The sequence below is a fragment of the Globicephala melas genome, chromosome 1, assembly GCF_963455315.2.
Source record: "Globicephala melas chromosome 1, mGloMel1.2, whole genome shotgun sequence".
Taxonomy (NCBI): domain Eukaryota; kingdom Metazoa; phylum Chordata; class Mammalia; order Artiodactyla; family Delphinidae; genus Globicephala; species Globicephala melas.
This window is the reverse complement of record NC_083314.1, coordinates 142,794,314-142,820,125: the sequence shown is the minus strand read 5'-3', so window position 1 is coordinate 142,820,125 and position 25,812 is coordinate 142,794,314. Positions and strand designations below refer to the sequence as shown.

The 25,812-nt window shown below is 37.4% G+C and overlaps 1 protein-coding gene across 2 annotated transcripts; it reads right to left on the bottom strand.

The window, feature by feature from the left end:
- Positions 1-1,104: 1,104 nt before the first annotated feature.
- On the bottom strand, positions 1,105-25,662 carry TMEM59 (transmembrane protein 59). 2 transcript variants are annotated; one of them, XM_030870221.3, is made up of 8 exons: positions 25,300-25,662; positions 20,017-20,122; positions 18,418-18,512; positions 15,687-15,839; positions 13,998-14,079; positions 13,040-13,124; positions 10,328-10,436; positions 1,105-1,399 (listed from the first exon to the last, which is right to left on the bottom strand). In XM_030870221.3, exons 1-8 carry the CDS (start codon positions 25,489-25,491, stop codon positions 1,244-1,246), a joined length of 978 nt encoding a protein of 325 aa, XP_030726081.1. In that variant the 5' UTR covers positions 25,492-25,662; the 3' UTR covers positions 1,105-1,243. The 2 variants fall into 2 exon arrangements, with proteins under 2 accessions (XP_030726081.1, XP_030726082.1); XM_030870222.3 differs by having other exon boundaries at positions 13,040-13,121; positions 25,300-25,660.
- Positions 25,663-25,812: the final 150 nt, after the last annotated feature.

Genomic DNA, 25,812 nt, shown 5'->3' with positions numbered 1-25,812 from the left:
AAGTGTGTGACTCACTCTTTATTCAAACAGCACTACTGCAGTTGCCAGTAATGCCCATGTGAGGAAAGTATTGGTTAGCAAAGTCATTTAACATTTCACGTCTAATGACACTGAATCACATTAAGACTGTGGTGTACTACGTTACTTGATGTCACTCTTATTTTTGTATCTGTATTATTGACAATAATAATAAAGGAATGATAATAACAGTTTTTGCAAAGTGAATTCTATACTTAATTGTGCAACATTAGAGTCTAATTCTTACTATCAAAATGAAAAGCTTGGGGCTTCCCTGGTGGCGCAGTGGTTGAGAGTCCGCCTGCCGATGCAGGGAACACGGGTTTGTGCCCCGGTCCGGGAAGATCCCACATGCCGCGGAGCGGCTGGGCCCATGAGCCATGGCCACTGAGCCTGCGCGTCTGGAGCCTGTGCTCCGCAGCAGGAGAGGCCACAACAGTGAGAGGCCCGTGTACCGCAAAAAAAAAAAAATGAAAAGCTTTCTCTGATAATATCTTTAACTTATACTTGATATGCTTTCTAACAGAGAAAAATAGTTCTTTGGAAAGATCCATCCAACAAAAAAATCTATAGCCTGTGCAAAATAACATAAAATGCATTTGTGAATCATTTTTGCTTTAATTTGCTCCCTGATCATCGTATAGCAATAAACAGACATAGAACATTTCCTCATTATTTTCTGGGTTGGGTAGGGGTGAAAGGGAAGATCTGGAAAATTAGTATATTAACTCAAATTTCAGCACATAATTATTCAAATAAAATTTTAATGATTTCAGTTCAATACAACTGAAAATGTAGTGTATTAAAGGGCATTTTCTACTAAATTTCAAATTACAGATTGTGGGCCATTGCTGAGCAGGAGTGTCATATCCTACTGAGTATTCAACTTATTAACTAAGGTGACTGACATGGTAGGAGGTGGGGAAAAACAATGATCAGCTCACAGAATTTGGCTAAGAAAGGAAACAAACAAAAACAATGCAAATAATAATTAAAACAGCACAGATATTAGTAAAATAAAAATACAACCCCAAATATCCATCTCTTAAATTACTAGAAAAAAATTACAGGTAATATTACAGCAAATACAGTCGTCACAGATTTCGGTAACTTTATTTGCATTTAATAGTGATTTTTAAGTCCTATAGCCAATGAAACCATTTTAAAAAGCACTATGAGGAATGGAAATTTAGATGTCTATACACTTTTCTTAAAAAAAAAAAGCTTATATTTCTGAATGAGCAAGATTCACTTTTGCAGGTAGAGGCCCTGCTTCTTCATGATCTTCACCTTTAGATCTAACAACCACAAGAGAGGAAGCTGGATATCTGTTTAGTTTTTGTTCATTCACAAATTCCAAGTCACCATAGATACTCAGCTTCTGCAAAAAACAATCAATGAACATTAGCAATTTGGATAATTAGGAACCTCTCCAAGTAAGTCTTCAAAAATAGCAATTTAATCTGTGGGTATCTGGTAAAAAAAAAATTTCTATAAACGTCCTCAAGAATGCTTTTACTCAAAGTGTTACAGATATGTGATTCAGTTCCCAGTGGATGGCCAAAGAAAACTTTTCCACATGTACTGACTTAAAATACTTAGAAGTTAACAATTGAGCATCAAGAAAAATTGCTCAGGTTTAAATGGAGTAAGTGTGGTCATACAAGAGCATGGATTCTGGATGTTTGATGCCTTAAGTGATCAATTCCTTTAAGATCTTAGCTCTCCAACCAAGTGGTCAAATGATTTGGGGTTAAGTTTCTCTGCTACTAAATGTTCTAAATTAACATATATGGAAAATGGTATGTACTATTTTAAAAGGCTGTGAGTAGAACAAAGAATGTACATGAAATACTTTAACACTGATAGAAAGGTCTTCATAAACATATAAAAGCTCAAATTATTACTAACATATCCAAGAAGATAGATACTAAAACGAAAGAATGAAAGCACAACACAGAATCAGTGCAAATGTCATAAAATTCACTGAAGTATAATGGAAATGTCTAATATCTTTTGAGAGTAGGTCTATTTAGATATAGGCCTATCTCCTAAAGGAAAAAATAGAAAAGGAAAAGTTTTTACTAACAAATGGGATAGATTTTGTTGTTAATGCATATGGCAATAAATCTCTGATTCTGTGAAGTGCTGACATTATTGACAGGGCAACTGACTATATTAAAAAGACAGACCGACACAGAAGTACCTGATGTTGGAAAGGTGCTTTTAGAAGATGCTGAATAAAGAGCACCTTCAAAAGTTTAAGCATCTACAATACCAATACATGCTACAACATGGATGAACCTTGAAAACATTATGCTAAGTGAAAGAGGCCAGTCACAAGAGACCAAACATATTGGTCGTCTATGGCTGGTGAAGATGCTTGGGAGGAAATGGGGAGTAACTACTAGTATGAGTTTCCTTTTTGGGGTGATAAAAAAGTTCTAAAAGTGATTGTCATGATGGCTGCTTACTTGAACACATTTCAGATGTGGTCTGCTGTCTACTGTTTCAAGGCAGTAACTATCCTGCACCAAGGAGGTGGCCCAGTACCTGACACTTTTCCAGTAAGAGAATATTTTCAAGACAAATTCAGTGGTTGATGGATTGGACATGGATCTGATACACTAAGGCCTCCTTAAAACCCAAATTAACATGTGATAATTTGCTCTGGGGCACAATGAAAGAAAAACTTTCACAACTCTGTTTAACATTTAAAAACCTTGAAACAGTGACCAGGACTGTTTAAATTATTTCAAACATCTATATGGAAGAAGCTATCTAGAAGATCAGGGAGAAAGAGCAAAATTCGTGCAGGGAAATGGATGGGAGCATATGGATAACCTCTAACCAGTATGTTTAGTGATTCTGTGGCTACTCTGTATTCTCAAATTACTAACCAAATACAAGGGTACAACAGAGGTATTTTCAAAAGTGTTACCTTGGGAAGTTTATTGCTCAAGTATCCTTTATGAAAAAAATTACTTAATGAGGTCCAGCAAAAGTAAAGAGGAAATCAAGAAAGAAAATAACATACAAGAAACAGTAGCAACTGAGATGACTTAGAAAATGGGAAGAAAGCCAGAACAAAACAAAAATGGGTTCCATTAAGCAGAGATATATGGAAGATCCTCCTGGGAACACTTTTAAGTAATTCAGGTTTATATTTGCCAGTGTTTTAATAGAACCAGTGTTCTACTTTGAATATTTATATAATCATAATATTGTAAATGCTGCCTAGTGGATTTTAATTTTTCAGATCAACCTATTAAAGTATATATACAGAAGAATGAGTATATTTTATTGTCAACAATCATAATAATTAATGAAAATTGAGACAGTATAAAAAGGGAGAAGGAAAGGCAGTAATGAGGAATCAACAGAAATTTGTAAAGCACTCACTAAATGTATACAAAATAATAATATACATTATAAAAACCAGCAACTGGGGGCTTCCCTCGTGGCTCAGTGGTTAAGAATCTGCCTGCCAATGCAGAGGACACAGGTTCAAGCCCTGGTCCAGGAAGATCCCACATGCTGCAGAGCAACTAAGCCCATGCGCCACAACTACTGAGCCTGTGCTCTAGAGCCCGTGAGCCACAACTACTGAGCCCATGTGCCACAACTACTGAAGCCCGTGCGCCTAGAGCCTGTGCTCTGCAACGAGAAGCCACCCCAATGAGAAGCCCGCGCACCGCAACGAAGAGTAGCCCCTGCTCACCTCAATGAGAGAAAGTCCGCGCATAGCAATGAAGACCCAACGCAGCCAAAAAATAAATAAATAAAAGAAATAAATTTATATATATATATAAAAAAAAACCAAAACCCAGCAACTGAAGAGATGGAAGTGAGACAGTATAAGGGAACTAAACTCATCCTTTAGTAGGAGGACATCAGATAATGTCTAAAATTGATAAAACAAGAAATAAAAGATAAAATTTTTAAATGGCAACTGCTTGGAAAAATTTTTAAAAACTATTGACTGGTTTATCTGAGAAGTGAGGAAGAGGAAGTCAATTTTATGTCACACGTATTACTTCTAAAAGTTAAAAATAAACTCAATTAGTATGTATTTGGGCTTTAGGCCTGCCTTTGCCACTAACCAGTTATGCAATCTTAGATGTACATAAATCTTTTCTAAAACTCATTTTCTTAACAGAATTTAGATTAAAAAGCTATGGCATTTACATCGTTTTCTGATTGTCTCTCTTGAGACTTAAAGCTTCTAAACAACAAGATTCTTGGTCTTTTTTTTTTTTTAGACAAATAATGTTTATTATAGTTTAAGACATGTTTCACCTACTATTTAAAAAAATTAACCTAATTTATTTTTGGCTGCATTGGGTCTTCGTTGCTGCACGTGGACTTTAACTAGTTGCGGTGAGCGGGGGCTACTCTTCGTTTCAGTGCACAGGCTTCTCATTGTCATGGCTTCTCTTGTGCAGCACGGACTCTAGGCACGTGGGCTTCAGTAGCTTTGGCTCATGGGCTTTAGAGCGCAGGCTCAGTAGTTGTGGCGCTTGGGCTTAGCTGCTCCACAGCATGTGGGATCTTCCCTTACCAGGGATCGAACCTGTGTCCCCTGCATTGGCAGGCAGATTCTAACTGCTGCGCCATGAGGGAAGCCCCCACCCTACTTCTTGAGTCATTGCAGCCTTTAACATTCAACTTTGTTCCACCTTCATGTTATTCTTCATTGTACCTCTAATCTCTTGAACAGGGCCTAGCACATCATATGTTATCCATAAGTGTCTGTGATTTACTAACATGAATGTTATTTGAAGTCTTCTAAAACCTTTCTTAACTAACCATTTGAAATCAGATGATCATGGTCTTGACAAATAAGAAAAAAGGATGCAAACAGATAATGAGATAACACTGAGGCAGCATTTGTATTATTATTTGTGGCTTTGGCAATTTTCTGAGGCTGCCTGGTCTCTAGAAAGGAATATCCAATATTGCTGAACCCTGTTTTTATAAGTCAGGTTTGACCTGCCTGACAAGGACCACTATGAATGACAACTCTTTATTATCTTAAGTAGACAGCTCAACAAGAGAAAAGCATTATTTCATGAAGTTTCAAAAAAACATCATAAATGTGAAAGAACAGGGAAAAACAGTGGAGAAAAAAGGATCAAAATCTTTGTAAGTCACTCAAAATGATACTGCTTTAAGATCAACAAATGCCAACTCTTTCTGGCATTACTATCAAATGGTATATGATGAGTACCTACTATATACAAAACAGGCTAAGGATAAATTATTTCAGAACTTTCCTAAATAAAAAAAATAAAGCTGCTCATAAGTTTCCAAGACCACATTCCTGGCCCTTATTAGCACCATTTTAAGCTTTATTTGTAGTGAATGAAAAGGAAGCTTTTTATATTTCATGTTTGAGCTCAAGATACCAGGTCCATACTGAAGAGAAACATTCTCTCAGCAGGTCTATGATTTCCTATAAACACATAGGATTATATATATAAATAATATAACAACATATAAATAACATTGCTCATTGCTTGTATTACTTAACATGGAGTCTCATGTTACTATGGAGAGGGGTCAGAAGTAACTTATGTTCCAATAATAAAATCAATGAAGAGGTTTTATGAAAGTAAAGTTTAAAATAGGTGGCTTTTGATTAAGAAAATCTGAATAATTTCCTAATGCTAAATTCTCAGCTACTTTTACAATAAATAAAGGAGAAAATACCAGGGAAGGAGTATTTACACTGCTATATTTTACAATAAGAAACAAAACATTAATACTGAAATAGTTTATACAGCTTGTTTTTTCTCCTTTTTGTTTTGGCTGCGCTGTGAGGCATGCAGGATCTTAGTTCCTCTACGAGGGACTGACCCCACACCCCTGCAATGGAAGCATGGACTCTTAACCACTGGATGGCCAGGGAAGTCCCAGTTAATACAACTTTTTTTTTTTTTAATATATTTAATTAATTTATTTATTTATTTTTGGCTGTGTTGGGTCTTTCTTGCTGTGCACAGGCTTTCTCTGGTTGCGGCGAGCGGGGGCTACTCTTCATTGTGGTGCACGGGCTTCTCACTGTGGTGGCTTCTCTTGTTGCGGAGCATGGGCTCTAGGCACGCAGGCTCAGTAGTTGTGGCTCATGGGCTCAGCAGTTGTGGCTCGCGGGCTCTAGAGCGCAGACTCAGCAGTTGTGGCACATGGGCTTAGTTGATCCACAGCCTGTGGGATCTTCCCGGACCAGGGCTTGAACCCATGTTCCCCGCATTGGCAGGCGGATTCTTAACCACTGCGCCGCCAGGCAAGTCCTATACAGTTTTCAATTGTGAAAAGAAATCCACTAAAATGGCAATATGAAATAGTTCTGGATGAGTGATTTTTTTCCTGCTTCTTTATATATAACTTTATAAATTCTATACCAAGTATGTAGAATTTTTATAATTAAAAATACAGTTGAGTGCTTCCCTGGTGGTGCAGTGGTTGAGAGTCTGCCTGCCGATGAAGGGGACACTGGTTCGTGTCCCGGTCCGGGAAGATCCCACATGCCACGGAGCGGCTGGGCCCGTGAGCCATGGCCGCTGAGCCTGCGTGTCCGGAGCCTGTGCTCCACAGCGGGAGAGGCCGTAATAGTGAGAGGCCCACATACGGCCAAAAAAAAAAAAAAAAAAAAAAATACAGTTGAAAAAACATTATTACTTAGCTAAAGTGTGGTTTCAGATACAAAGTAAAGCCTAAAAGCAGTGAATTCAAATAAGTGTTTTCGATATATTTTTCTAGAAGATGTATCTTAGGAAAGCATAGGCTCTTTGAGGGTGTCACCATACTTTTGATTGTTAAGGACAGGAAGAAGAGTTCTAGAGAGGGGAAAGAAAGTGGCATCCATATGCAGACATCAGGAGGGAATGTAATAGCTGCCAACAGGACTCCACGTGTGGTTCTGATGCTTTAGGCTTTATGATCCAGGGGCCTGGGCATATGTGGGAACAACGAGGTGTTCTACAAACAACTTGGAAATAAGGGGAAAGAACTTCTCACAGAATTAAAGCTATACAATCAAGACAAAATTTATCATAGCAGAGACAACATCTAAAAGGAAGAAAAAGACCAAGAATATTCTGAAAGGGAGGGACAGGTCCCCAGGTCTGTAAGATGTAACCAAAACCACAATGTGAAGCACTGTTATGTCTAAACAACACCAGAAGAGGAGATCAATTCCATAAGTCAAGTAAGGAGATAAGAGAGGAAAAACCATGAAATGTCCATCTAAGAACTGTTTCAGTAAGAGAGTGTGAGCATCCTGACTCAAAAACATGAAACATGTGGTCCCAGTGGTGTTCAACTTTCTAGTGTCAAAAGAGGTTACACAGAAGATGAGCTCCTGATATAAGTAACATAATCAACTTCCCTAGTGATGACTCCAGGTTAACTAAAAAACTTAAGGGTACTGGCTTTGGAGTCAGATGACCTGGGTTTAAATTCTGGTTCTACCACTTACTAGTTATGTGACACTGGGGCAATAATACATTCTCTCTTTCAGTTTTCATATCTGGAAAAGAGGATAATAATAGTAGCCATCTCACAGAGTTACTGAAAGGACTAAATGAGCTAATCCATATAAAATGCTTAGAATGGTGTCCAGCAGAAAATGCTCAACATTAGTCAGTAGTCCTGGGAACCAGAAGCCAGGTAGTGGTGATTTTATCAAGGTAAATTCCACCTGAGGCCAGTAATTCAATCTTTCCAGGAAATAACCACACCAATCTCTACGCGTATCTTTCTTTTACAAGGGGCATCCTAGAAGTAAAGAGAAGGAATTGTGCTAATGGAAGGAATAAAGTACCACAGTGTCAATAAAGATTTACTACTCTGCGTTTGTAGCTTTGTTGTCATGAGGATTTAGAGTGCGTGGGGCAGTTCAAAAGCAAGTAATAGGCAAAGGCAATCCTATGTGAGATGTGTAATTTCAACTTTATCAGGAACAATAAAATGATTAAAATATGGATATCAGAACTAAACAAGAACACAAATAGGTAATTAGCAAAAGGATGTTCAGATCATATCATAAACAGATGAGTTCTACAGAAATTTACCCATTGTCTAACACTTCCACAATTCAACGTTCTTCCCAATCCTGTCTAACTTTATTCATTTGGTTTAATTTCCTAATTTAAGTTCTTTTAATCAAGTCAGCTGCTTACAGTCCTTCCCTGATAGTAGCTTATTCTTGTCTGTACCTGGGAATATTGTCCACCCTCCTGTCTCTGCCAATCCATACCATTCTTCAAATTTCCCTCCTTTCTTCTTTTCTCTCTTTTTCTATTGCATTCTGGAGGCATATGAGAACTAAAGTTTATTTCAGTTGGATCTGATGTCAATAGAATTTATTATCTTATGTTTAGTTATATAATTAATTTTCCTTCCTTGAAAGCTAAGTTGAATCATCAAATTAGACTTTTTTTTTAAGAGCTCAAAAGTCATTGTTTTTATTTATTTCTATTTATTTATTTAAACATATTTATTGGAGTATAACTGCTTTACAATGGTCTGTTAGTTTCTGCTTTATAACAAAGTGAATCAGCTATACACATACATATATCCCCATATCCCCTCCCTCTTGTGTTTCCCTCCCACCCTCCCTATCCCACCTCTCTAGGTGGTCACAAACCACTGAGCTGATCTCCCCTGTGCCATGCAGCTGCTTCCCACTAGCTATCTATTTTACATTTGGTAGTTTATATATGTCCATGCCACTCTCTCACTTTGTCCCAGCTTACCCTTCCCCCTGCCCGCGTCCTCAAGTCCATTCTCTACATCTGCGTCTTTATTCCTGTCCTGTCCCCAGGTTCTTCATAACCATTTTTTTTTTTTTAGATTCCACATACATGTGTTAACATACGGTATTTGTTTTTCTCTTTCTGACTTACTTCACTCTGTATGACAGACTCTAGGTACGTCCACCTCACTACAAATAACTCAATTTCGTTTCTTTTTATGGCTGAGTAATATTCCATTGTATATATGTGCCACATCTTCTTTATCCATTCATCTGTCGGTGGACACTTAGGTTGCTTCCATTTCCTGGCTATTGTAAATAGAGCTGCAATGAACATTGTGGTACATGACTCTTTTTGAATTATGGTTTTCTCAGTAGTGGGATTGCTGGGTCATATGGTAGTTCTATTTTTAGTTTTTTAAGGAACCTCCATACTGTTCTCCATAGTGGCTGTATCAATTTACATTCCCACCAACAGTGCAAGAGGGTTCCCTTTTCTCCACACCCTCTCCAGAACTTATTGTTTGTAGATTTTTTGATGCTGGCCATTCTGACTGGTGTGAGGTGACCTCATTGTAGTTTTGATCCTTTGCTGTGTAAAAGCTTCCTTTGCTGTGCAAAAGCTTTTAAGTTTCATTAAGTTCCATTTGTTTATTTTTGTTTTTATTTCCATTTCTCTAGGAGGTGGGTCAAAAAGGATCTTGCTGTGATTTATGTCACAGAGTGTTCTATGTTTTCCTCTAATCCATTTTCTTTAATCCATTTTGAATTTATTTTTGTGTATGTGTTAGGGAGTGTTCTAATTTCATTCTTTTACATGTAGCTATCCAGTTTTCCCAGTACCACTTATTGAAGAGGCTGTCTTTTCTCCATTGTATATTCTTGCCTCCTTTATCAAAAATAAGGTGATCATATGTGCGTGGGTTTATCTCTGGGCTTTCTATCCTGTTCCACTGATCTATATTTCTGTTTTTGTGCCAGTACCATACTGAAATTAGACCTTTTTTCTGAAACAAAAATCCTTTACCTTAACAGTATGTTTCTTGAGCCAGTTAAATTTTAATTACCAAGAAAGTCAAGACAGTTTTCCATCTCTCTCAGGGTATACCAGAACACATTACTCAAAATCAAAAGCTCTAGCCTTGCTGCTTCTAAAGCAGCAATTATTCCTTAACATTTGTGGCAATGTTAAATTTAAAACTTTAAGTAGTTCTACAAGTTTTCTTTCTTATATATCACCTTAGAAACTGATGTCACTGGGTTTTTTTCAGTCTCAAAGGTCTAGGGAGAAGAGAGACACTGTACTCAAACCAGGCGGCATACACTGGTCATTATAGTAGTTAGCACCACAGAAAATTGGAAAGTGATTCTTGTGCTGAGAACCTGTAATTCTCATGTGTGCCAATCTCGGTGTGTGATTAAAACCACCAAATCTTCTCTCATTCTATTAATAGAAAGGCTTTGCGTTTCTAGCTAAACCAATAAGGCATTAAAAAAAGTAAATCATATGGCTCAGTCTTCAAAAGGCCTAAGAGTTAGAATTAAATTTACCTCAGAGGGAACATACTGCTCCACAGCTGTAGCAACGGTTGCACAACAAATCCAGAGCAATACCATCACGGAGAGGACAAGAGTCATGGTTAAAATCCACCCGGAGTTACTGGGGGGGAAAAAAAATCAACAATTAGTTATGTTAAAATTGCATAATATAAAAAATAGGAGGCTCTTAACAATTACAGGCAATCAATCTTTTGTACTTATTTAATAATATAATTAAAACTTTATATGTACTACCTTTAAAACTATTTTAAAAAACATACTTAGAGAAGAAAATATTATAATAGCTATTATATTAGGGTGATATGATGTCCTTTCCTCCATTACTCAAGTTTCTATAACATGGGTATGTTACCTTTATAAATTAAAAAATCAGACATACTGGCTTTCTGCTAAATATATGAAATTAAAGCAAATTACTGTTAAGGGTATTTTTAAATTACTAAATGAGATAAGGCAAATCAAAGTGTCCTATAAACTGTACAGTGCTACACAAATGTCATATATTATTTTGCAAGGTATTAAGATAATACTTGCTTTAAGAAAACCCAATATTCCAAAGAATTAAGGTACAGAATAGGTAAATTATGAAATGATCATTTGTTTTACAAATGGCTTCACAACAGGCTTCCAGAAGTTAGCTTCTCTACTACATTTCAAATATTTAACTTAGCACAATTTACTAGAATTTCAACTTACAAGAGCATATCTATTATGAAGCATTCTGTATCCATTAGCACATATCTTAAAAAGAGATAGTTATATTTTTCTTATGATTAAAATATCTTAGGGTAGAAGGCCGGTTACAAGAATCAGCAACTGGAGTTTTTTCCATAAGTGCCCTATTGTTTACTAAACTATAGATTAAGATTTAAAGAACAAGTGAAGCTATTTTTAAAATGTTAGATTTAAAAGAATAACATAAAACATGACAAAATGTTAAAAGGCAATAAGGCATCAATAAGATGCCAGGTAATGCAGTATTAAGGATAAACTGTAGGGAATTCCCTGGCAGTCCAGTGTTTAGGACCCAGTGCTCTCACTGCCGGGTCCCCAGGTTCAATCCCTGGTTGGGGAACTAAGATCTGGCAAGCCGCGTGTCATGGCCAAAAAAAAAAAAGAATAAACTGTAACTTAAGATTAGATAATTATTTAGGTTCCATAAAACTTATCAAACTGCAACAAAAATCCAAAATACTGAGAGAGAGAAAAATTGTCTTTTTTTCTGTACAACGTCAAAAGCAAGTTTAGCAATGAAAGGAAGGGAAAATTTTAATTCTCATTTTCTTACCCAGTCTTTAAAGAGTTTATTCAGTAAAAAGTATTAATTTTTAGGTTCTAATAGAACCCTACTGATATCTGATAAAACCTCTCAAGAAACTATTTCTACTCTAAGAAATTACAGGAAGCATGTAGCGTGGGCTACTGAAGTGTTACACTTGAGACAGAATAGTCCACTAGAGTATATACACACTTGTTCACCTCTCTACTCAAGTGCTTGGTCTGGTATCTGACACAGAGTAGATAATTATCACCAAGTGCTATGGCCTACCGTCTCTTTCTCTCTCTCTTTTTTTTTTTTGGCTAGGGGTGGGGGGTGGTTGCAGGGAGAAGGCTCTTATCACAACTCCTTGGAGGAGTAGAAGCATGCATACTTTGATAAAACCCTCCTCATCCTCAGAAGGCCTGATATTCCTTCCCAGGAGGGCACAAGGTAACAATTACCCTCGCCTGCCCACTTTCCCTTGCCACCCTTAAGAATCTTTGGCATGGGTACTTCCCTGGTGGTCAAGTGGTTAAGAATCTGCGTTCCAATGCAGGGGACGCGGGGTCAATCCCTGCTCAGGGAACTAAGATCCCACATGCTGAGGGGCAACTAAGCCTGCGTGCTCTAGAGCCCGTGCGCCACAACTAGAGAGAAGCCCACGCCGCAACTAAGACCCGACACAGTCAAATAAATAATTAAAAAAAAAAAAAGAATCCTTGGCATGGAGATGACACTCAGTATAGAACACAAAGCCCTCCTTTATCTGTAGCCCTTATCTACCTCCCCTAGCCTCCTGTGTGGCCATATAGATAAAACAAAAATCCAACCCCCAAACCATTTAGACACACAGTCATCCCTTGGTATCCCCAGGGCACTGGTCCCAGGACTGCTGCCCCCTCCCATACCAAAATCTGAGGGTGCTCAATTCCCTTATATAAAGTGGTGTAGTACTTGCGTATAACCTATGCATATCTTCCTGTATACTTTAAATCATCTCTAGATTGCTTATAATATCCAATAAAATGTAAATGCTATGTAAATACCGTTGACCCTTGAACAACACGGATTTGAACTGTGTGGGTCTACTCATATGTGAATTTTTTTCAATAAATATTAAATTAAAGCTTAACTGAGATGCCTGAAGAAGCACATATCGTAACATAAATCAAAGACTCCCAATAAGAACAAGGATGCTTTTGTGCTGTGAAAAAGACTACCCGCTTGGGTTTGATTAAAGTAGTATGAGAATTACCTTTTAAACAAACTAATAAAATATCCAAAAGTACAACTTTGGATTTGGTAGGGAAAAGGTAAAAGGTAAAAAAAAGTTTTCTACTCTTGAGCAGCTAATATAACTTTAAAATAATAAAAAGGACTGCATCTCTCTGATACAAGCCAGATTTTATCTCCTATATGCATAAGTGAAGATGAATACATACAGAGAGAGACATCTTAAAAAACCATCGCGTTCTCCATCTTCAAGATAGTTCCTATGTGCATGTGAACTTCTCATATGAAGATCTGCTGAAATAATAAGGTACAAGTTTATGATATCCTATATTCCAAAAGCTAGTCTCAAATGACTGCTTCTAGATATATACACTGTACAGATATCCAGCTGCTTTTGTAAATGTAATCTGACATATTTTATAATGAATGCAAGTTCCTCTGGCACATTAAAAATCAACTGGATATTATACAACATTATGAATTTCCTATTTTACTTTCAAATTTTTATTGACATTGATGCTTTCTGTTTAATTACATTTCTGAATGTAATAATAGAATTTGGTTTGTTCAAATCTAAAGATGGCCTTGTGTTATGTTCTGTTATTATCCACCCACCAAAATAATTAAAAAGTTAATAAAATCAGTATCTAAAATAAGGTATGAGCTAGCACATTTTAAAAGGTAAGCAGTTTTAGCCTGATGTTTTCTATTCCTATAAGTTTAAATTCACTTCTAGCATAGAAATAAAAATAGAATAAAAACATATTTTCAAGGTAGTTTCACTATTTGGTTAGTTTGTTGGGAGATACCAGAATCTCTCATTAGTTCATACTCAAAACATCCTTCAAAGCAAACTAAATGTTTTTAGAATAGTGATTCTAAAGTGTGGTCCCCAGACCAGCTGCAACAGAATCCAGGAATTTGTGAGAAACACAAATTCTCATGTCCTATCCCAGATTTAGTAAATTGGAAACTTTGGAGGTGGGGCTCAGAAATTGCTTTAACAAACTCTACAGATCTTAATGCATATTAAAGTTTGAGAACCACAGTTTTAAAAATTATTTATTCACCTTCCATTACTGTAAAAACAATCATACAACCAATTCTAACACCACCAGATTTGACTGTTAATGTTTTTAATCCCAAGCTACTTAAAATAAAACTTACAGGACATTTTGCTTAGTGACGGTTCTTTCAAATTTGTAGGCTCCTGCTCCAACTGTGGTGCATACTGGATCTCTGGCTTAGACTAAAATGATAGTGAAAGCAATTAAGTCATTTGTACTTCTTCTTAAGCTTTTCTCAGTAGGAAGTTCGATAACGTATCATCTCTACAAAGATTCAAATTGAGAAAAAGTAACAGAAGTATGGTATAAAAAATAAAACATGTTAACCACAATATATTTTAATTGCACTTGCTAAACATTAGATCCAGTGCCTTGCAAAGAAGCAGACTTATAGCATCATCAAGAATTTAGTCAGTTTAATTGCCTGACAACATAAAATAAATAAATAAATAAATAAAGAGGGACAAATTACAACATAGTACATTAAGTATCATACCATGCAAAACTGAGTTCTAATTCTGGTTGATCAGGAATAATTTAGCAGACTGCCAAAATTTCTGGTTAAACACATATTATCTCTATTCTTTCTCATCTGAAACATTCCATTCTTCCCTAAGTATGAGTAATTCATAAATTATAGCTCAGTGCTCCATACTTTACATCTCTCATGTAGCACTGATTCTCTGGAGTGGCGTTTTCTCCATCATAGTCACACTTAAGTTGACATAAAGAGAGGAACAGAGCTAATCTCACATCTAGTCAGGAATGAAGGAGGACTCCACTCTCTGAGAGTCAACTTAAGCTTTAACTTAAGTAGCTTTCAGACACAGAACTTCTTCATGAACTTAAAGAGAGAAAACTCCTTCTGTGTTTTACATATTACCAAATTAAGTACAGGGTACCCAAGACTCAGGACAATGCTAAAAATCACAGACTAGCCTTATAATAAGCCACTCAATTGGCAATAATAATTAAAGGGTTTACTTTAATTATTACCTGAGAGAAAGCATCACAACATAATTTGTTGGCTGGTAAGTTTGAGGAATTTAACAACCAAATTAAAAGGAAGACAGCATGGTAGGGTGGTATATGAGCCTTGGAGCTAAAGTAACCCAGGTTTGAAGCCTAATTCTGTTATACTGGCAGCGTGACCTTAAATAAGTTAGACTCACAGTTTCTTCATCAATAAAATAGTGATAATACAACCTCATGAAGTTGTTTGAAGATTTCAGATAATATATGTAAATGCCTAGTACACATGAACCTTCAAAGACAGCAGCTATTATTACCATATCACATGGTAAATAATGAGGTAGGAGAAAAGTTACCTCTCTAGAAGGCAATATGCTTCTTCAACAAGCTCTCTTATAAGAGTTATGAGAAAAAGCACTATTAACAACTAAAAATTATGTTCTATTGCTTTTCCCTAATATCCATATATGATATAAACACACACCATTATTTATATTCAAACTACATTAATTTTTCTTATGTTTCATATCTAGAGGTTTCATTTTTATCAATTTAACCACTCTAAAATTTAGCAGATTCAGAGTTCTTATAAGATAAGGAACAACAGGCTTTAAATAGGTTTCCAATGGGCAGAGGGAGGGGTAAGTCAAATTGGGTCCTGATGCCCAATGTTTTAATGTAGGTTAGTAAGTAATTATTATTTGACGATAAATATTTGTAAGGGACTAAGTACATGGCCCTATACTAAGACATTCATTTAAGACATATACATTACTACTGTTGGTATTTAAATGAATCTATGAAGCACAGTCATCACCTGGAATATAACTATTTTTCCATCATCAGCTTGAAGATAAAAAGTCCACGAAGACGTTATGAAGCTCTGTGCAGAGTCCATCATATCACTCCAGAATGACCTTACCAGAGTTAGAGGGAAGAGTAGATGCATTTTTGGCATCAGGGACATGAGCTTAAAAAAAAAATTAAACCATGAGAAATATATTATTTTTTTATATATGTATATTCAAGAGAGCAACATAATCAAATCCTTATTGGGACAGAATATAAACCATTAAGGATTCTACCACAGTCATCAACATTAGAGTAAACTCTTCATTACCTATGCAAATTAACTATGAGAAGCTTAAAATCACAGGATCTTCTAATTTGCGACCAAACACACTTTAAGCTACCTGTCACCTCTATCAAAATAACAGGCTTTTGAATTAGGTCCAAAAATGTGGAGAATCTTAAGATTTGATTAAATAAGGATTAGCAAGTCCTCAAGAGGTAGAAGGGGAAGGGACAAATCATACTATTCTCATCTTTAATGCTTTCATGTAAAATAATCCATGCTATAATGAACACCAGTGGAAAAAAAAAGAATATATGCATAAAATGTAAGGTACCTGATAACAGGGCAGAGTGAGGGAAGTATTTATGGGCTGACTATATACAGTAAGCTACTGATGAGATTTTTACATTAATTGGTATCACCTCCCCTCCAATTCTGACTTCTTGACTTATTTAGCAGCAGTGGGCCCCTCTAGAGCACAAGTGTGGGATACAACTTGCTGAACTCTAGGGATAGCTTTGGTTCTGCTATATTCCAAAAGAGAGGCAGTATGGGGTATTAACAGAGAAGAGTTTTTAGAATCAGAAGATCTGTATTCATGATCCAATTTTCCCACTTAATAGCTGTGAAATCATTCATTGATTAGTTCACTAAACAAGCATTCGTTAAGATTATAAATTTTAAGATGTTTAAACCATGTGTGTTTATTTATCACTGTATATCTGTGTTTAATCTGTATAGGACAGAGGTGAAACACAGGGTGAAACATGTGTATGGGGAAAGGCACATAACCCAAACTGGGGTCAGAGGTGGTTAAGAAGGCTTCGAAAAGGACATGACACCTGCCCTGAATCAAGAGGATTCACTGAGCAGATGGGGAGTAGAAGGGACAGAGGCAAGAAATAATGTCATATTACAAACATTAAGGACTGTTCAGTATGTACATAATTAAGAGAAAAGGAAATAAATATGGGTCTTAAAAATTAGAAATTATTTTTAAAGTTACTCATAAGAAAAACACAAATTAAAACTGTAATAAAATTTGTACATTGCCAAGGACTGGGAGGAGGAGGAAAGGAGAGTGACTGCTAATGGGTATGAGATTTCTTTTTTTGATGATGAAAATGTTCTGGAATTAGGTAGTAATGATGGTTGCACAGTTTGTGAATATACTAAAAACTACTGCACCGAATACTTTAGAAGGGTGAATTTTATAGAATGAATTATATGTCAATTTTAAAATCTGATACAAATTCCATGGAGGGCAATTTTGCTCTATTTCTCAAAATTAAAAATGCATATACCTCTTAACTCAGCAATTCTACTCCTGTGATTTTATTATAGATATAAATGTGAAAAATATGCAACATCATTTATAAATTTAAAAAATTAGAAACAACCTACATGTCCACAAATAAGGGACTGCTTAAATGATACATCCATACAATGAAACATGTATGCAGTGAAAAAAAGTGAGTAGACATTCTTTATTACTTATATTTTAGAAAAGAAAGAATACATGTATTCTTGTATATATATAAATTACCTCTGCATTGGTAACCCTGGCTACATTAATGGAGCAAAATGGAGTGGCTAAGAGATACAGGAGTAGGAGACTTTTCACTATACAGCTGATCCTGGAACAATGCAGGGGTTGGGGTGCCGAAATCTGTGTATACACACAAATTATTGTTGGCTCCCCATATCCGCGATTCTGCATCTGAGAATTCAACCAACTGCAGATCATGTAGTGCAGTAGTAATATGGGTCAACTTTTTTTTTTTAACCTTTTGAGTTTTGTGCCATGTGGCTGTACTTCTTATGCCAGAGTTAATAAAATTAAAAAACTTTTCCCAGTATGTTTGGATAGAGTATGAGGGGTGGGGAATTATAAGAGATGATATAGAAGAGGTAATCAGGAGCCAGGCTGTGATAAGTGGTTTGGACTTAAACCTGTATGTCACGGGGAGCTACTGAAGTATATAAGATAGGAGAATGACATGACGAGATTCCCATTTAGAAAATAAATATCTGGACACAGAAAATAAATATCTGGACACAGACTAAAGGATGGACTAGAGGGGGCTGAAGTGGGAAAATAGATCAGAAGTTAATTTAGTAATACAGATGAGAAATAATGATGATTTGAGTTAAGGCAATAGCAGATGGGATGAAAAAAAGGAACTCTCAATTTTTCTGAGCCTCAGTTTTTTCATATGCAAAATGGGGATAATACCATCACTGGACCTAGAAAAAAACCAAAATGAGATTATAGGTGTGAACATACATCTTAACAGTAAAGCATTATACAAAAGTAATTAATCAATTGACTCTTCTATTTGCAAACATATAATTTGTTTGCTGAAGACTAATTATAAAATATAACACTAAAATAGGATCATGTGGGCAATATACATTTCAATACAAAGTGCGATCTAAGCAGGCATTTCTGAAAGGCAGAATTGTTTCGTACTTGTTCTTGTCTCAATTCAGCAAATGGCAGCTGATTCTGGCAACCAAGGTGACAAGCATATTGCTCATCAGATTGGGAATATGCTTCTGTACATGCTGGAAGAGAAAAACAGTCAAATTACAAGAAAAAAAAGAGAAGGAGAGAAAAAAAGGGAGAGAACATTGGCATCTTATAAAGAAATTTTATAAAGAAATTTATTATACTTAAAAAGTATTTCATCAATATGAATTTCCACATTTGGTAACGGTAGCAAATGTATTCTTTTAATAAAACCCCATATCTTCTGCCTCCCACAAGTCAGATCTTCCAGGTATAAATCTATTAATTACATACTCAGGCTCTGGCTACATGATGACATTCATATGAGGTGATCCTCACAGCTAAGGTTTGCACAGTGGAAAAAACACTGAACTGGCATCCTGAAATTCTGGCTTCACCACTTGTTGGCAGTGTATGTGACTTAGGTGGAGCTATTTAACCTCTCTATTGATCTCTATAGGTCTAAAACTGAACTACCACCACCTATTTCATGGGGTTGAACAAAATAATATACTTTAGTAATTTACACAAATATATGATATTACTGTTAGGAACTGAATCACTTAGTTGAGAAGCAAGGGTATTCACATGGCAAGGAAAAATAAAACAAAGCAATCAGTCTAACATCCTAAATTCTGAGAAAACTGAACTTAGAAAATGTTCTACAGCAGGATTCTAAAGTTGGAATGAGTCTCTACCATATATACTCTTCATTTAGTTCACTAGAGCCATTTCTTTCTTGTGATATAACACTTTACCACTATAACAATTTTATTTTTCTTTCCACCCAGTCATGCATTTGTAATATACTTCCCAAAGGTGCTAGATAATAAACTGAACCGCATTATGCACATATAAAGATGGCCATTTAGGAGACTGCGCCATAAAAAAAGTTTATGATATCACAGAGGCTAAATGTGAGTACTGGCATAGCGATAGGGAGAAAGGTACCTCCTGCTACACTGAATAAACAGTGTAAGGTAATGAATGGAGAAAATTCCATTACAGTTCTTTAAAAAGCTAAATGTCATTTTTGTCCTGATTACAGGTTTATTTTATTAAACACATCACTTTTGGCAAAAGGTAAGAATAGTGGTTTAAGAGACGACAAAACTCTGGTTACTTCTTTTATTGGCATGACCCACAAAGAATACACTATTAAATACTGAGTCAAAGGCCCGATTCAGTAAAAAACTTGGAGCTAAGTCAGCTAGCCTATGAATGAAAGGCTTAGGAAAATTATACCATCCATTGAAAAGGTAGTGATGAATTATAAGAAGGGTAATTACTATTGCAATTGTCTAAACCAAATGCTTACTTAAACAAAGGTGTCCTATCCACAGCATAAAATAAACATTGTCTCAATAAACAGATGAAATTTAAAGCCCATGAAATTTCTAGCAGTATCTACTAGAAGTTTAACTTCATAATAATTAAAGTATGCTGGATGAATAAACAGTATGCCTGTCATTTTCTGAGGAAAACACATAAAAAGCATAACACAACTCAAAGAAAACACCAATGTTATATACTGCTGATGTCATTAGCATAGCATCTTACCAGATTCACATTCCAATTTGGTCCGATTTAAATCAATTCCATCATCCACAAATTGACAAATTGAAAACAGCCTGCAACCTCTCTGACATGCGTACAACTCCTCTTCCTAGGGAGTTCAAGAACAGGGAGGATTACCAAAAACTAGCATTTTTCCTTCGGGGGGAAAATAGGTCAAAAAGAAAGCAAAGTTAATAGGGTTTATTATAATTGTCCAACAAAAGATTTATGACTGAAAGAAAAATGATAGGAGCCAGGTAATACCAAGACCTTTGCCATACAAAGAAGTTTTAGTTCCTTATTTTTTTTATTTTTTTATTTTTTGCGGTACGCAGGCCTCTCACTGTTGTGGCCTCTCCCGTTGCAGAGCACAGGCTCCGGATGCACAGGCTCAGCGTCCATGGCTCACAGGCCCAGCTGCTCTGCGGCATGTGGGATCTTCCTGGACCAGGGCACGAACCCGCGTCCCCTGCACCGGCAGGCAGACTCTCAACCACTGAACCACCAGGGAAGCCCTTAGTTCCTTATTTTAACAGTGACATCCAAAATAAATAAATAAACTAACAAATAAATAATAAAAGTGATATCCAAGAAACAAACCTAGTGGGTTAAAAACATCACCCTTTTCCCATATTCCATAGTCATATTTTGGGGGGAAAAGTTGAAAATAACAGTGACATAATCAGAACTATAATAGAGGTATAAATGAGTAAACAAGTACTTTAGGGACCAATGGTGTACTTCTGTCACATAAATATTTATACGAATCATCAGGCTTATCAGGAAAAGTATCACGACTAGCTTCACATGGCAAATAGTGCCATAAAGGCCCCCATAAAGTGAGGTATACATCTAAAAAAATGCTTAAGTGAAAGGATTTTTTTGAACTTGGTTTACCTGAACTGAGAACACAAACAAGGCCAACGTGTGACATATGGGAAAGGCCACTGGAATCAGCCAGACTTGGAATAAAACCTTTTAGGTCAGTGTGTACAAGTTATTTTACCTATCTAAATCTCAAAAAGGAAATAAAAACTATAAATTATCTCCAAACCCCTCAATAATGCCAGAAGACAGCTATTCCTAGTGCAGTGCCTGGGACATTGAAGGTGCTCAATAAATGGTAGTAGTGTCAATCATAATAACTGGTTTTAAAAATAGAAAACAACAGTTATAAGCATCATTGTATATGTGTGAGAGCTCAAGATAGGAAAGACTCGTCGCTGGAAAATGTGAACTGCTTAATAAGACTAATGACAACGTCTTCAACAGGCTTTTCTTTGGTTAAATGTATAGTATTTGAAACAAACCAGTACATGTGGGGGAGCCCCCTCAACTTACTGTGTAGTTCACTGTGTACAAACTGGCAGGCACCTAATAAGGAAGGAAACAGCATGTGCATATACCAGTTAGCAACCAACGGAATACAAAGGTATGCATTTCTTTCCAGCAGGATTAGTAAAATTTATGTAGCAACAATCCATTAAGAGGAGATGGCTGCAGTCTAATATTAAACAAGTTTTATTACACAACTTTGAAGGTAGTGCATTTTTGGACTTCAGTTCTAGCTGCATTTATTGTTACAGTGAAATTGAAAGAGTTAGCAATTAAAATAAATTTCATACCTGAGTAGCTTTTGTAGGCTTTGTAAAACAGTGGAAGAATTCTCTTACGTCTTTGGAGCACCACATATTTCCTTATATTGCATAGGGGAAGCATGAGCTCATTAGTATGAGCTATACTGCATACCATTTCATTTTCAGATATGTTTTCATGTGTTAAACCAATCCAATAAGCCCTCCAGTACCATTTTCAGAAGAGACTGTAGCATGGTGAAAGAGCCTAGGTTCAGGAATTAGGCCTGGTTAGAAGCTCAGCCTCACCACTTATTCTGTACAACCTTGGGCAAGGGACTTAATCTCTCTCAGCCTCAACTCGTTAGTTGTAAAACAGTGACCAATACTCATATGCCAATCTTGAAACATGATGAGGATTTTATTTTATACTTTATTATTTTATTTATATATCTTATATCTACAACATCATTAATATTATGCTATACTAACTAATAAGTAGACATAACATTAATAATATATTTCATGAGCACCCATAATGTGCCAGGCATGGTGCTAACACTTAATGTATCATAGGATACCTGGCACAGAGCAGGCACTCAATTGGTAGCTATTAAAAATCATAACCTTATTCCAAGTAAGTGTTTCATGTTCTAGATAATATTTCATGCCCTATGTATCCAAAGTGACTGGCAAGCTTACATAAAATAGACCTTCCCTAATTTAGAGCACAAGGAAATGGTGCTCCCCACCAAACTGAATACCAGCTAAATAATTAGAAGGAAACTTAATGAATCCTCCTTAAAGAAGGAACCCTACTATCTATAGATTTTACATGCATGTTCTTATCCTGAGCTAAGTCAGGCTAACTATTCTCCCTCTTATTCAGCATTACTAATATACTGTATGTACCAAATTGGTTTTATGACATTGGGCAAAGGAAATAACTATCTATTGCCATGTGTTAGGCACTGTGCTAAGAGTGCCATGTATACTATCTTTAATCCTCACACTTGCTCTGCAAGGTGTGAGGTGTTTTTTTTGTTTGTTTTTTGTTTATAGTTGACAAAATGAAGTCATGGTAAGTTAAGTAATCAGCAAGGACACACAGATAGTAAAAGTGAAGCTGGGGGTCTTCCCTAGTGGCGCACTGGTTGGGAGTCCACCTGCTAATGCAGGGGACACGGGTTCGAGCCCTGGTCCGGGAAGATCCCACATGCCACGGAGCAACTAAGCCCATGTGCCACAACTACGGAAGCCTGCACGCCTAGACCCCGTGCTCCGCAACAAGAGAAGCCACCGCAATGAGAAGCCCACGCACCACAGGGAAGTGTGGCCCCTGCTAGCCGCAACTGGAGAAGGCCCACGTGCAGCAACAAAGACCCAACTCAGTCAAAAATCAATCAATCAATTTATTTAAAAAAAAGTGAAGCTGGGAATGGAACCCAGGTTTGTATGGTTCCAGAGCCCACACACTGTTAAAAAATGACCAGGCTAGCTCTATAATTATCTTTGTTATTAACATGACTTATGTCTCCTGCATTTGGACCCAGACAAGTTAAGCAATTATACTTTTGAAGAAAGTTAAAGGGTAAAATATAATAATTTTAAGTATCTACTTACAAACAAGTAAAGTATCCTACTTTCTTTTTTTTTTTTGTATCCTTTCTTGCAACAAATAATTAATTCTGAAAAAGAGTCATTAAAATGAGAGTTCTATCTGCCAGTCACAAATACCAGACCAAGAGAGGCTACAGGACCTTGTAAATTCATCTAATTTCTTATAACACACACTGCTTTTTCCTGAACTGTAAAGCACAATAATTTGAAGGAGGACTGACAGACATCAGTGAAATAAGTAAATTAAATATTTGTAATAATATAACTTCATTAATAGAAGGCAGCATAATACAGCCAGTTTTAGGACTGAATTCCTATTACTCCACTACTTCCTGGCTATGTGACCTTGGGCAAGTCACTGAACCTTTCAGAGTCTCGATTCCCTCAATTGTAAAACCCAACTTTGCAGGGTGAGAATTGGAGATAATGGAGGTAAATCTCCCATCACACTGGCTAACAGAGAGTAGACAGTTAATCAATTTTAAGGCCAGGACACACAGGGAGCCAGATGATTTAGAGTTCCTGGGGAGAAGAGCTTTACTGAATAAATAAAAAACACTTAGATATCACATCAATTGTTAGAAAGTAGTGGATATTATAAAAATACCTAGAGGTTCCAGAAACGTTTATCCTTTTGAATTGTTTATTCTCGCAGCATATGTATTCAAATAACTACAAATTTGCTAGGAAAATCTCAGAAAAAACAAAACAACCAACACATCCAAACACTAGAAAGATACAAAATAAGTCTCTGCCCAATTCCAGGACAAATCAATATTAGTTTCCTCATACAATCCTCTTACTTATGAGAGGTTTATAAGAAGAGAAAAAAATAATGTATCCAGGAGCAGTACACATGGATTTGAAAGTCTGGAAGTCAGAATTCCTCATTTCTCTCTCTTGACTGCTATATTTGTCTCTGACTGAAAATTTGATAATCCCCTCTCCCACACTTTTTCTTGAAAACTGATAATCCTCAAGCAATGTAAAATCCAGCAGTAAACAAACATACAGGCAGTGACAGCATTTAGAACTTCAGAATTTCAAAAGCCTGAAAGCACTTGCCAATAAGGAACATCCTAAACCTGTCACTTTGTAGTTTGAGAGAGCAAAGAGGGCTAGCCACACAGTTAAGCATACAGCATAGGGAAGATGAAGGAAAAGCAAGGGCAAAAAGACTAGCAAAAGCTCTCATAAAGAAAGGCGGGGGAGGGAGGATGATATACCCAAATTATATATTTGGAAGGGTGGGGGAGTCACCACGCAATTTAGGATGTTGAGTCAACAGTTCTTTAGAAGCTGCAAAACAACTCGATTAGTGGAATGGAATTAAAGGAAAGGCAGCACTTGAGGGTGGACAAGGAGGGGAGGAAGGGTCACTCTGCCCATAAGTTGTGATCCCCCTACTAAGGGCAGTCTCATTTCTTTCCCACTCCACTTATTCCCTCTGTCTTCTGCTGCACTGAATGGTAAGTTCTCTGAATGCAGCAACCTAACTGCTTTTTCTCTAAGCCATTCCAGTCCCAGTGTGAGCGCCTTGTACAGTTACTCAACACAGGCGGAAAGCCCTCCCTAAGCGTCTCCCAACTCCTGATGTATTGATGTATTTCATACTACGGTGGAATTGTCTACTTGTTTGACTCCAGGAACAGACTGCAGGGTCCCAGCCCAGAGAGGCGCTCAGGCAACAGGGGTTAAGAGTTAACATTTTGTGGGCTGGCGTATCTGCAACTGCCCCCCCCCCCCGCCGTCCCTGGAAGGTGAGGACCCCGCATTAATCATCTGGATACTCCTCCCCCTCCGAGTGTTCGTCTCCCCTGCTGCCCCGCAAGGCCCCAGAGGAAAGGGGTCGTGTCTTGCTTATTTTTGTGTCCCCAGCCTATTACAGGGTAGGTGCGGCACAAACTTCCGGTAATTACAGCAGAAGTGCGGTGCGGGTAAGATTAGGGGAAGAAAACAGGAGTTACACAGATGGGAGACAGCGGTTGAAGGGTGGATTCAACAGTCAGGCTTCCAGTGCCGACAGAGGTACGGGAGAGCGGAGAGATGGGAGGCCACGGAAGGGTTGTAGCCCGGTTTGGACGGGCCCTACCTTGGGGTAGGTGTGCAAGGGGTAGGTCAACTGACAGGCCCGGTGACAAGACGCCGTATCACCCAAGACCGAGTCAAAAGCTTCAGCCGAAGCGGTCCCCGAGCCTCCGGTCAGGGCCATAGTCAGCAGCAGCAGCAGCGGCGAGAGCCCCAGTTGGGCCCTGACCCAGTGGCTCCCCTTCGCCGCCGCCATCTTGTTTGCCTCTGTCACAGCACCTCAGCTTGTTGCTGTTTTCTTTTCAGGTTTCCTCCTCCTTCCGGGACCAGCCCCTTCCCAGTCCCGCTGGCCGCTGCTTCCGCCTTTGCCGTCCTCTCAGCTCCGCCCTGACCCGCCCGAAACCGCCGCCTCTCGCCCCACCTCTAGGTCTACGAACTTCTAGATTGGCGAGAGGAAGTGGGTCCAAACATCGCGAGTACTAGAGCGAAGCGACTCCTTAGCTTCGCGAGGCACGCTGGGGCATGTGGTTCTCCATAGGCGGGAGGCGCACGGTGGGTTGGGAAAGTGGGTCTCGGA

What these genes read in the sequence shown, in the direction of transcription:
- TMEM59 (XM_030870221.3), bottom strand. Translation starts at nt 25,491, where the DNA reads ATGGCGGCGGCGAAGGGGAGCCACTGGGTCAGGGCCCAACTGGGGCTC. An exon ending in CCTTGCACACCTACCCCAAG is followed by an intron (nt 20,123 to 25,299) that starts GTAGGGCCCGTC and finishes TGAACTCCCTAG; the next exon opens with GAAGAGGAGTTGTACGCATG. An exon ending in TTTTTAAGATGTCTCTCTCT is followed by an intron (nt 10,437 to 13,039) that starts GTATGTATTCAT and finishes TTTCCCCCCCAG; the next exon opens with TAACTCCGGGTGGATTTTAA.